A 13129-nucleotide genomic window follows, 5' to 3' on the forward strand; every position below is an offset into this window, starting at 1 on the left:
ACAATTTCTGTATCCATTCCTCCGTTGATGGACATCTGGGTTGTTTCCAGGTTCTGGCTATTACAAATAAAGCTGCTACAAACATGGTTGAGCAAATGTCCTTATTGTGTACTTGAGCAAATTTTGGGTATATGCCTAGCAGTGGTATAGCTGGGTCTTGAGGAAGTGCTATTCCTAATTGTCTGAGAAAGCGCCAGATTGACTTCCAAAGTGGTTGTACCAGATTACATTCCCACCAGCAATGGAGGAGGGTTCCTCTTTCTCCACAACCTCTCCAACATGTGTAAGACACTGATTTATATGCATAGCAGAATGTTATTGAATCCTTTTATTGTTATTGTTCTTTTTTTTGTTATTGTTCTTTTAGCAGAACAATAGTATTTGGTTTTCCCATAGTTCCACGGCCTGTCTAGTCTCAGGTTCTTGGTCATCTGAGAAATGGGCTTAATTTCATGCAGTGGTCCCTAAATTCCACCAGATGGTGGTTGGTTACGCCTACAACTTTTGTGTCATTATTTCATCAGCGTATCATACAGACAGGTCATCACTGTAGACTGAAGGGTTTGTAGCTGGATTAGTGTTTAGCGTTCTATTCTAGTCGCATGCAGAATACCATGAACACTAGTGAGTAGGAAACCCCCAACTTTTAAGTTTTGTCTACTTTTTACTTGATTTTTGCAAGTTGGTGGATCAACTAGAGCACACAGACTGACTACTCAGTGGATGTTTGTTTCCCCTTGTTACTCCTCTAGAGAATTCCATCCGTCTAGCTTCTGAATCATTACAGAAAGCATATCCAGCTCACCACGTCTTCACACATCATGAAAAAAATGAATGAACATGGCTGAATCTTAGGACAAAATGTTGAGTTAAAAAGGTAAGGTGGCTACTACATGTAGCACTGTCTTTTTAAAATCTTTTCACTGTTGACTAAATATAAGCAAACAATGTTACCCAAATGTTACCCACTATTGTTATACAGGAATGTGAATGTGCAAGTAAAAACTCAGGGCAATTATTACTCCCGGGGCGGGGGGGGGGGGGAGGGGAAGGAAACAGCTCATAGGTCTAAAGCGTAGCTCATCTTTAACTTTCTTTCCTTTCTTTCCCTTCCTTTCTTCCTTCCTTCCTTCCTTCCTTCCTCCCTCCCTCCCTCCCTCCCTCCCTCCCTTCCTTCCTTTTCCAGACAGGGTTTCTCTGTGTAGCCTTGGCAGTCCTGGAACTTACTATGTAGACCAGGCTGGCCTCACAGAACTCACAGAGATCTGCCTGCCTTTGCCTCCGAGTGCTGGGATTATAGGCTTGTGCAGGGCTGACAAAATTTTATTGTAATGAAGTCACTACTGATCAATGAGGGCCACAGAACAGACTCGGGGGCTGAACTAGGACTCTGAAGAGACGTTGTGCAGCATATTTAAAGGATGAAACCAGGATGGGCTGTAGCATTGTTCTCTCATATTTTGACAGAAGGGTTTGAACAAGGGAGTTTCCATAAATCAGGATAGGAGTTGGTTCCTGAGAACATGAACTTAGTTGATCCTGCCAGCAACATGAAGAAGTTGTCCTTGGAATGGCTGCATTCAGACAACTGTTTCCTTACAAGTTGTCCATGAGATGCCTGGACTCAGACAACTGTCTCTTTACAAGCTGTCCCTGAGCTGTCTGGACTCATAAAACTGTTTTCTTACAATAGAAGCTGTTCAGCTGTTGGGAAGTCCTCAGCTCCCCTAGGGCTTGGAACCTTGAACTTAGTTTTTCCTTATGATTAAATGGAGTCTGAAAATGAAATGGTAGTACTTAGAATAAGTTTCTTTTGCTTGTTTCCAACAATCCTTTAAGAGCCACCAACAGTACCTAGGTTGGGTGAGGAGTGGTGCTCCGTCCCATTTTATTATGTGCATATATTCATTGTTTAAATTAAATGGGGTTAGATGAGAAAATATTCTGTGAGCCAAGGATTAATAATCCAATTTTACTTTCCCAGCTCTTCTCCTAGTAAAAGTTAGAATTCCATACTAAAAGCTCAGTTCTGGAAAAACTTTACAACTACCTTAAGTCTTAGCAAAATGTTTGAATAACGTATTTCTTCCCCCCCCCCCCAGTGCTTCTCTTTCTCTTTTTTTCAGATTTATTTAAATTCTGAGATGAAATTTAAATCGTTTTTCAGATTTGACTAGCGTACGAGAAGAGGCTGGATTTGTGTCCTGCAATATGCTGGTAAGGGTTTGGGAAAATGCCTCAGTATAAAAATCTTGCCAACAAGCCCGGCCCAGAACCGATTCAGCTCAGTACAGATCCCGAGCAGATCCCAATGAGCCAAACTGCGAACCAAAGCACAACCCAACTGGGCACTACTCAAACCCTCCCGCCAGCTAGCAGCCCTGGCGCGCCGCAGGAAGGCCGGGGAGGCGCCGTGGGCGGGGCCGCAGAAGCAAGTGCTCGCCTTTCATTGGCTCCCGGGCCGGAAGCCGCGGGGCTGTCCAGCTGCGCACGCGCCCTCCCAGTGCTCGGGAGCAACGCCTCCGGGACTGGCGCCGGCCGGCACCATGCTGCGGCAGTGCGCTCTGCGGGTGCTGAGGGGCCCCCGCGCGGGGCACGGCTGTTGCCGCTACAGCTCGTGCTCGCCGAGCGCCAGCGGCGACGCTCGAGAAGCGCGGGCCTACTTCACGACCCCCATTTTCTACGTGAACGCCGCGCCGCACATCGGGCACCTGTACTCGGCGCTGCTGGCCGACGCCCTGTGCCGCCACCGTCGTCTCCGCGTCCCCGGCTCCGCGTCCACGCGGTTTTCCACCGGCACGGACGAGCACGGCCTGAAGATCCAGCAGGCGGCGGCCACCGCGGGCCTGGCCCCAGGCGAGCTGTGCGACCGAGTGTCTGCCCAGTTCCAGCAGCTTTTCCGGGAGGCTGGCATCTCCTCCACCGACTTCATCCGCACCACGGAGGCTCGGCACAGAGTGGCGGTGCAGCACTTCTGGGGGTTGCTGGAGGCCCGGGGTCTGCTTTACAAAGGGATCTATGAAGGGTGGTATTGCGCCTCCGACGAGTGCTTCCTGCCCGAGGCCAAGGTTACTCGGCAGGTGGGTCCGTCCGGGGATCCATGTCCTGTGTCTCTCGAGAGCGGACACCCTGTCTCCTGGACCAAGGAAGAAAATTACATTTTCAGGCTTTCCCAGTTTCGAGAACCTCTCCAGCAGTGGCTTCGAAACAACCCGCAGGCGATCACCCCGGAGCCGTTCCACCGGGCAGTCCTTCAGTGGCTGGAGGAGGAGCTGCCGGATTTGTCGGTTTCTCGGAGGAGTAGCCACCTGCACTGGGGCATTCCGGTTCCCGGGGACGACTCGCAGACTATCTACGTGTGGCTGGATGCCCTGGTCAACTACCTCACTGTAGCTGGCTACCCAGATGCAGAGTTCAAGTCTTGGTGGCCCGCCACATCACATATCATAGGTAAGGACATTCTCAAATTTCATGCTATTTACTGGCCTGCCCTTCTCCTAGGGGCCGGATTGAGGCCACCCCATCGCATCTGTGTACATTCGCACTGGACGGTGAGTGGCCAAAAGATGTCCAAGAGCTTGGGCAACGTGGTGGATCCCAGGACTTGCCTTGATCGGTATACTGTGGATGGCTTCCGCTACTTCCTCCTTCGGCAGGGTGTTCCCAACTGGGACTGCGACTATTATGATGAAAAGGTGATTAAACTGCTGGACTCCGAGCTGGCAGATGCCATAGGAGGGCTTTTAAACCGGTGCACCGTGCACAGAATAAACCCTTCTGGGATCTACCCGACTTTCTGTGCTGCCTGTTTCCCCAGGGAGCCAGGGGGCACGGGCCCGTCAGTTCGTGTGCAGGCAGAAGACTATGAACTCGTAAATGCAGTGGCCACTTTGCCCAAGCAGGTAGCGGGCTATTATGATGCCTTTCAGATCTATAAGGCTCTGGAGGCGGTATCCAGCTGTGTTCGTCAAACTAATAGTTTCGTCCAAAGGCACTCACCGTGGAAATTGACCTGGGAGAGCCCTGCTGATGCTCCCTGGCTGGGTACCGTGCTTCATGTGGCCCTGGAGTGTTTGCGAGTGTTTGGAACTTTGCTTCAGCCTGTTACTCCCAACTTATCGGATAAGCTGCTTTCAAGACTTGGGGTCTCTGCCACTGAGAGAGGCCTTGGGGAGCTCGACTTCCTACCTCGATTCTATGGACGCCCAAGCCCTTTTGAAGGGAGAAGGTTGGGACCCGACACTGGGCTTTTGTTTCCCAGACTGGACCAGTCCAGGACTTGGCTAGGGAAAGCCGACAGAACCTAGGAACGCAGTTCTTACTGGCTGGTGGTAAAAGAACAAATGTAGTTTTTGCATTTTCAGGAAAGTTAAAGTGTTTAGAAAGTGTTATCAGAGATGAGCACATGAACTGTGTCCTTAAGAGAAGAGCGACTGAGGTGCCTAACCCACCCTTTTCATTTCTCTGTGCCACTAACCGCTGTACTTGGTTCCCTAGTGTCTCCAAGAGAAGGACGGTTGAGGGCGGGGCCAAGTTGCTGATACTGTTCCTTCTCGTTGTCCCTTCTCCCAAACCATGGCCCACACTACCTCTCATAGCTTCTGCCCCTCAGGCTGATTTGGCACAGTCCCTCCTTGAACTGCAACTGGGATTCAAAGTCCCTGAGCTGTTTTTACAAAAGAGACTTTCTTTGCTTCTTTCTTTTTTTTTCTGAGAACTTTAGGAACCAGTGTCCTAGACTAGATGATTTTTGCCCATGTTCCTACTCAGTTTTTAAGTTTGTACTCACTTTGCAGTTGTGCTCTGTACTACTGCACTTCATCCAGTAGGGGGCTCTGCTCTCACAATTCAGCCTCTTTACAGCGTGGCTTCAGGAGACTTAGAACTCTTTTCAGCTTTCTAAATTCGCAGATCTTTAGACTTTTACCGTTTTTCTTAAAGGATAACCTTGAAACCACTGTTATTTTAACAATACAAGATACTAGAGTTCTCATTTTAAAACTACTGAAAGTGACATGTACAGTAAGCTAGTAGGTAAATGTAACAGGTTTGTATGATAAACTAAAGCTCTTGAGGTACACTGCGTAGCACAAGTATGAATTTCAGTAGTGGTTATATGTATAATGCATCTATAAAGCCCTCAAAAGGGTAGTATTCTCTTTATATTTCTTATTTCTTAACTTAGCCATATATAATTTACCTCATATTACTTTTTTTGGCCAATCAGGATACATAATACAAAATCATGCAATATTATTAATATATTTGTCAAAGTAATTTTTGTTGATTACTTTTGTTTGAGACAAGGTTCAGTCTCCTGCCTCAACCTTTCAAGTATTGGTATTATAGGGTGTGCCACAATGCCTGTCTTGTTCTTTCAACTTGTTAATAAAGTTTGATCATAACTACGTTACTTAGATCTCTTTGGTTATATTTATTGAAGGTAATGTTGAAAGAAGAAAATTATCAGTGTTTAGGATTGTCAAGGATTCAGGGTTCTCTCCAAGGCTCCATATAAAAGAACATCCAGAGAAGACGTTAAAGTAACAATTAGTGTGGTGATTAGAATAGTCAGTCAGTGTTACGTCTGTTCACAGCACAGCTTGGCCACAGTTTAAATGAACTTGCTTTGGAACATAAATTCTGATCTGGTATCATGCAGAAAGGGCTCGACACAGAGTAAACAGTTGTGCTGGCAGTTGCTCCAGATTTGCTCTTAAGTGCCACCATTCCGCTCTAGTTTCTATTAGTCAGCAAAGAGACAGATTGTAGGTTGCTTGGAAAGGTGGAAGGACCATTTCCACAAGCGTTCCTTGGGACTCCTTGTATCACTTTGTGCCTTCGGTCATCCCGGGCCTCTATATGGCATGTTTTAGTTACCTCCCAGGATTCGTAGGGTAGACTTCTGGGGTACAGGACAGTCTCTTAGGACTGTGTAGTGGTGTGCGGTAGTGTGTATCCCTGAAAGGAAGGCACTTAGAAAACCAGTGAGATTCAGCTCTCCTCTGCTGAGCCCTCACTGCAGTGTTGTTTGTGCCATGGACCACAGTGTGTTCCATAGGCAATTCTCCTTGTGTCCCGGTGGAGTTTGGCTTGCTGCTGTCGGAGTTTTGCAGACTGTTGTTTTTGAAGGCATTTCAGTAGCTGCTATTAGACGCGAGGAGAGATGGCCTAGCAGCCAGGGTAGTCTGAGTGGAAGAGTGTAGTAAACTGGATCCCTCTTCTGTGGTGATGAGGAAGGTCAAACAGTTCTGTACTAGGTACAGTAGGTAAATGGCCTTTGTCTGTGTTTGGTTTGACACAGCAGTTAAGAATTGCCAAGTAGAGAGTTACATGTAACTGGAGGGTTTGCACTTCTAAGGTGAGGGGTTGGGGGCCCTTCTGGAAGAAGGGAATAAATGTGCAGATTTGTAAGATTTCCTATTCCGGAAATGTTAGTACTTTATTGGGCATCTTATAGAACCTTTTGCTACAAGGGTCCCGTAGCCCCCAGTACTCTTGTAGAGGCAGTATTACAGGAAGTGACAGCACAGGCAGATCAGATCTCAAGGAAGGAATGAGTGGGGGTTGGAGCTAGAGTTTAGTGGTGGAGTACTTACCGAGTATGGAGGGTCCTGGGCTCATTCCTAAGTACTGCCAAACAAATAACAGGTCTCACCTCTCCAGGCTCCTGTCCTCTATCTACGAAGTCATGTAAGAAGCAGTAGGTAATGGTTATGTTAAATGGTACTTCTGTGTACTGCAAAGCATGTTCTACAAACTGATAAGATTAGGTACTCTACAGGTTGGAAAAACTTGTGGCTGCAGAAGCAGCAAGTAGATACAATCTTTGATTGCACCAAAACCTCAGACATTTTAAATAGACACTTTTCTTGAGAACCTGTATGAGCCTTAATAGGTGTGAATAGGCTAGTAGACTATGAAGTTGATGCGGGAGTATGTAAGTTTCAAGGGCTGGAAGTTGGGCCCTCAAGCACACATTTGTTCAGTGGATGTTTGGGTGAAGGTTTACCTGTGATTGTGACAGTTCTTCAGCCCGAGAAGTTCTGATACTGGAGTGGGTATCAGTTGATTGCGCTGTAGGCTTCAGGAAGCAGAAGCAGGTGAGATTATGAAGATTAGAGCAGGGGTGGCCTCACGGATCTCTGACTGCTGTGCCTCTACAAAGTATGCAGTGACACTACTGCACTGGTGTCACCTTGAGTTATGGGGGAGTCTAGGCCCCTTAGATAAGATGTGGCTAGTGAACATTGCTGCTCTATGATAATTTATAATTGCACTTCCCCACTGTCTCTAGTTCAGCTGAAGAAACTTCTTGTAGTAGTGCTGGTTGTTATAAACTTTGGTGGATCCTTACCTTGTCCTTTACCTGAGTATTTGAAGATGGAAGATGTGGTCTTGACTATAGCCACACACGTTTTTGCTGCAGAATTTTGCTAGTTTGGAGGTAGGGGCTAGGGCCAATTGGGGTACCCAAGATTGTAGAAGAAAGCCTTCAATTCTCCCCTAAAACTTTGAGCAAGCACAGCTGGTCGTGCCCCTTCAGCTGGAGCTTTGGGTAGGACTGGTGAACTTAATCGTATTTTAAAGCTTATTTTTGTGTGTTTCTGTCTGTGTTAGAATGAGAACAAGAGACTGTGGGGTGGCTGGGAGTGGAGGAGCAGGTATGTGTGGCTTTGTATTCATGGGTGTAGGCGTATGCATAAAAAGGTCAGAAGATGGGGTGAGGTATGTGTCCTTACCTTTCTACCTAGTTTGGGTCAGTCTATTGATACCGAGTAAGCCAGACTAGCTGGCTTTCCCATTTTCTGGAGATTCTCGTTTTTTTCCCCCTGCCTCCTTCTGAGGCCCGCTGGGGTTATAGGTACTTGTATTACTTGTGGGATTTGGAGAAGAGAAGTGGGGTGGTCAGCCTGGCAGGGCAAGCACTTTTACTTACTGAGTCATCGCCTTAGCCCCAGCATTGCTGAGCTCCCAACAGGGAGCACAGTGCTTTGGTTAATATTTAAGAGCTGGAACAATGATGGCCACATTAAGGTTAATTAATCACATGTTAAACTTACATGTAGTGTTCTATTTCTGGAGACAGGACCAAAGCCCCCAGCTTAAACTGCCAATAATTATTTTGAGCAGACAGGAAAAGACTAGCCAGTTTAAAGGTGAAATTTGCTTCTTTTTTATGTAGTCTTGGGCTTCCTAAAATTCTGCCTTTGGATTCAAGGAGCAACCTAACAAGGAAAGAGCTGTACACTTGAATACTGTTTTAACTCATAGTCCATGATGTGAGACAGACTAAACCGTGGGTCTGAGAACTGGGAACGCTTTGGTGTGGCTCTGTTCTGCTGGACGTTCGCCACACCTGGATTGTCATCGAAGTTACAGGCAAAAGGATAGATGCTTCATCCCTAATGAACTCAACAGTTCACAGTTCACAGCAGGTATCATGGGTTTAAATATGTAGGGTATTGTGAGATGTGAGGATGTTTCAGGAAGGTTTGCCAACTACAAGCAGAAAATTGAGGCTCCAAATGAGTTCTGCCCTTGAGTCGTTAAGAGTGTTTGGTTTTTAATTCTGCAGAGGCATCAAAGACTGAAGTGGGTAACTGGGGTGAAGTGCTAGGAATAACTGGAAATGGAAGGTGCCACCTTCCTCAGCATACAGTGGGGAATGGAACAATAATCACATTCTGACATGAGTAGTTTGCTGCCATTGTTAGTTGAGAATCACCAAAATACTGAACATGAAGATGACTTTCAAAGACCTCATTATGGTCAAGTTATAGACTGGAATGGTATCTCAGTTCAGTAATGTAATTCAAACACAACAAATTTCTTATTTCTTTTCTTAAATTAGCTCCTTCCCTCCATTGGTCTCACTATGGAGCCCTGGCTGTCTTGGTACTCACTATTTAGACACCGTCTGGCCTTGAACTCACAGAGGTTCACCTGCTTCTGCCTCCCAAGTGCTGGGATTAGTGTGCCAGTAGGCCGGCCAGCGCCTGATGGAGATGTTTTTAAAGAGGTAGTTCAGCTTTTGTTTGGACGACTAAATAAGACCATTTCAGTAGTTTAGTTTCCTTTGAACTATTCTAGAAGCTTCTAATGGTTAAAATCTATAGATAGACATACATAGTTCACAAGCTTACTTGAAGCTAATCAGCAAAATAATACAATGGAATATTTCTAGCCAGATGAAAAGGTAGAAGAGAACTTGACCCAGAAAATGAGAAGATTAAAAGGGCAAAGTAAAAGCAAAAAGAGCATAAGATGATAAATACAAATGAATAATTGTAATAGTATAAAATTTTATAACTTCTGAAGAGAATAAACAAAAGATAGCTGGTATAGCAACATGTAATATTAGACAATTCAGGCTGAGATAAAAAAGTAGTAAGAACACAAGGGACATAGGACAAAAGGAATAATGCACCAAGTTGAATCAGTTAGGAATTTGTATGCTCTGACAGCACAGCCTTAAAAAATAGAAAATGCTAACAGTGAAAAAATATATATAAAATAAAAAATTCCAGTTAGGACTTCAGGAAAATCATGCAATGAGAAGTGAAAAATACCGTAACTAACTATTATTAGCATTTGAATCTTTAATGCTTACTATACAATATATCATTACTGCTAAGTTAAAGGAAAGGAATTTGTAGCAGCTAAGTTTTGTGACTTTAAATTTTCTTTTTTCATACAAGCCTCTATTAAAGTAAATGCAGCTCTTGGTCTGATATACTTGATTCACTAAGTTCTTTCAGTAGCCACCCCCTCCAAACACCTTGCTGGGCATGGTGGTATACACCTTAAATCACAGCACTCTGCAGGTAGAGCCAGGGACATCTCTAAGTGTGAGGCTAGCCTGCCTGGTAGAGTTCCAGGTCAGCCAGGGTTACCTAGTGAGAACCTGCTGGTGGGAGAAAACCAATAGCTCCTTTTTATTTCATCTTTTCCCACTGACCTATAAGCTGATGAGAGGCACAGGAGACAGTAATTTGCATAGGATTACAGTAAAACAGCAGTGCCTAGACTCAAAGGGCTCCTGCTGAGCCTTAGCACACCATAGGACAAACAGCAGTCATAAATATATCGTGGAGAGCATAATTGGATCCAAATTATCTGAGATGTCAAGTAAGACCCTTACATTTGAACAGAGGAGTGTTTGAAGCTGAGGGTAGTTAATGTGACAGTTATGAAAGTGCCTACAAAAACTTGAAAAACGCCCTTTTCATGAAATGTGGTATAACTAACTGTGGGGGAAACCAAAAAATTGTCAACAGAGAAAGGTTCCTGACCACACAACCAAAAATTGATTGAAAATCAAATGTGTGAGGAAGCTTAGTGCCTCCGGTAGCACTCATCAGTGTTGCATCGTGTGACCTTATTGTAGTAGCCCCGCCACTTTACACACAATTGCAGCCCTGCAATGTCAACAAAGGCTGCCAGATGTGGTGCTGTGGGTGAGAAATGTCCCTTCTAGGCTTGTGTGTTTGAACACCTGGTTTTTAGTTGTTCTTTTTGGGGAACGGGTTGGTGGAGCTTTGCTGGTAGAAGCATGTTGAGGGGACATGGGTACTGTTTCTTTTCCCTCCTTCAGTTTGCTGTGCTTCTGCTTGTGTTTGAAGAAGTCAGCTTTCTGTTTCCTGTTTGCTAAGCCTGCCACCTGCTGCTATTCCTCCTTTCCATAATGGACTTTTTCTTATCCCTCTAGAATGGGATGTCAAAACCAGCTCTTTTTCTCTAAGTTGCTTTTGGTTATGGCATCGTTTCACAGCAACAGAGAGCAGACCAGGACACTGAAACACCAGGGTTCAAATGCAAAACTATGTATGTTAGGAATTGTTGTGTCTTTACTATACAGTTTTCTGTGCTTATGGGAATATAATGCTTTAAATAGGGGGAAAGCCCTTAATATTTTCCAGCAACCATTCCTTAGCACCAAATCTGCATATTATCAGGTTGTATTTGATCAGAGTATTTGTTTAAAAGAACTGAAGTAGAAAGATGATCATGAGAGGGAAGCACATGTGAAAGCAGAAGCTAGTTAATGAGGGAAAGGAAGGGAGCCTGCTGGGTGCAGAAGGTGACAGTGGAGGGAGCGGATGACAAAGTATAAAAACACATGTATGAAGGCGCTGTTACATAATTAGTTACTCTCTGTGTTAACCTGAAAAAAAATAATAAAAATAGAAGCTAGAGAGAGAAAGAGAAAAAAAGAAGCTAGAGAGATGACTGAGTAGTATGAACACTTACTAATTCTCCAGAGAATCTGGGTTTGATTGATTCTAGGGGATCTGACGCCCTTTTCTGGCCTCCACCGGAATCAGACATGCACCTGGTGCACATACGTACATGAGGGCAAAACTCTTACATGAATAAAAAATAAGTCAATCTTTATTGGTTTGAATGAGACTGGCGCACAAGGGCTCATGTTTAAGCTTCAGCTGGTGGAATCCTTTGAGAAAGTTTAAGAGGTGTGGCCTTGTTGGAGGAAATATGTCACTGGGGGTGGGCTTTGAGATTTCAAAAATCTCTGCCATTCCCAGTGTGCTCTCTGCCTCTTGCTGATGGATCAAGACGTAAGCTTTCAGCTGCTGCTCCAAGCCTGACTCTACTATCTAACCCTCTGGAAAAATTAGCTCAATCAAGTACTTTCTTTCATAAGTTGCCTTGGTCATAATGTCTTATCACAGCAATAGAAAAGTAAGACAACATACAAAAATAAAAGTTGCTGTTTGAGTTTCATTTTTTTTTTTTAAAGTTAAATGAATTTTGTTTTGGATTAGGTCAGAATTTCCATCAACTTCTGAAATAACCTTAGACATTCTCCATTTTTTTTTATATATAGATATGAAACTATTTTCAGCATTGAAGATTATGAAATAAAAATATTGGTTTTATAATATAAAAATGTTGAAAGATGTTTTATGTCTTTTAGTATCAGCTATTCAACCAAGATTTAGCTCCTAAAGGTGTAAACTATTTTTCCTGTTGGTATGTGTGCACATAATATGTGTCTTGGCACATAACCCATGTGTCGATGTGAGAATGCTGTTAAGTTCCTTCTCTTCTTCCGCCTTTACAGGGTACTCAGGATTGAACTCAGGTCCAGGTGCACACAGAAAACACCTTTTCCTTCAGAGCTGTCTCACTGGGTCAATTAATTCTTTATGTAAAGATCAATAAGCACATTTATCTTAGTATACACATTTGCTTTAGGCTTTAATAAATGGTAAGATTATATGTGTACAAAAGAATTGTTTTAAAATAAATGTATAATTTATCATCAATAAATGTTTGGCTGATATATACCATCTTATGTATATATTAGTCATAAAATTTTCTTAGGTCACAAATGGAGTGAGTTTAAGAATCTGCTAAAAATTAAAGAATCTTGTCATAAAATACTTAGCTAATGAGGCTAAGTATTTTAAAATGACATTTTCTCAATTAACACTTCACATATTTATCTTTAGACAAACATCAATATTCAGGTTTATTTGAGTTAACTATTATAGTAACAAAGCTAGAGAATTTATTAGAGGCCACAAGACTGAAACTTTATTTCATACATACAGTTTAATACAAATGAACACATCAATAAAACTTACTTAACAAATTAACATATTAATAAAACTTATCTATTTACTAACAGTTTAAATTCTATGACATCTATTCTTATGACATTTTTCTGAAACTGCAGAAAACAGGTCGCCTGGCTGTGGTTATTACCCATTCTAAATGCCACATACTGGATAAGACTTGACAAATTTCATTTCACAGTACAGTCAATATGTTCTCATCTCTTTAAACTAGTAACTTTATTGTGAGCTGCAAGAAGAAACACTGAGTTTCACCTTTACATTTGAAAAGGAATGTAGCTGTTTTGTTAGATAGGAGTTTCACTCAAGGAAATGGGCTGAGACCATCTTTATAGAGGTCTCAGGTCTCATGTAAAAAACATTTTAAGAAATCAAATGTTTTAAAATTTGTGTTAACTAGAAAGGTCAGGAATTCTGGGCTTAAAACAACTTTTTTAGGATCCTATTTGAATGCAGACACCTTAGTTAGCGAGGCATGATGCTGTTCAGTAGGCAAGAATGACCTGTTGACAGAATGACTTTATATA

The 13129-nt window shown here is 43.4% G+C and overlaps 1 protein-coding gene across 1 annotated transcript; it reads left to right on the plus strand.

Moving 5' to 3' along the window:
• The first annotated feature begins 752 nt into the window (after nucleotides 1–752).
• Mars2 (methionyl-tRNA synthetase 2, mitochondrial) lies at nucleotides 753–5413 on the plus strand. The gene is made up of 2 exons (XM_021642354.2): nucleotides 753–877; nucleotides 2168–5413. The coding sequence occupies exon 2, from the start codon at nucleotides 2547–2549 to the stop codon at nucleotides 4305–4307; it is 1761 nt and encodes a 586-aa protein (XP_021498029.1). The 5' UTR covers nucleotides 753–877; nucleotides 2168–2546; the 3' UTR covers nucleotides 4308–5413.
• Nucleotides 5414–13129: the final 7716 nt, after the last annotated feature.

Source organism: Meriones unguiculatus, chromosome 15, assembly GCF_030254825.1.
Source record: "Meriones unguiculatus strain TT.TT164.6M chromosome 15, Bangor_MerUng_6.1, whole genome shotgun sequence".
Classification (NCBI taxonomy): Eukaryota; Metazoa; Chordata; class Mammalia; order Rodentia; family Muridae; genus Meriones; species Meriones unguiculatus.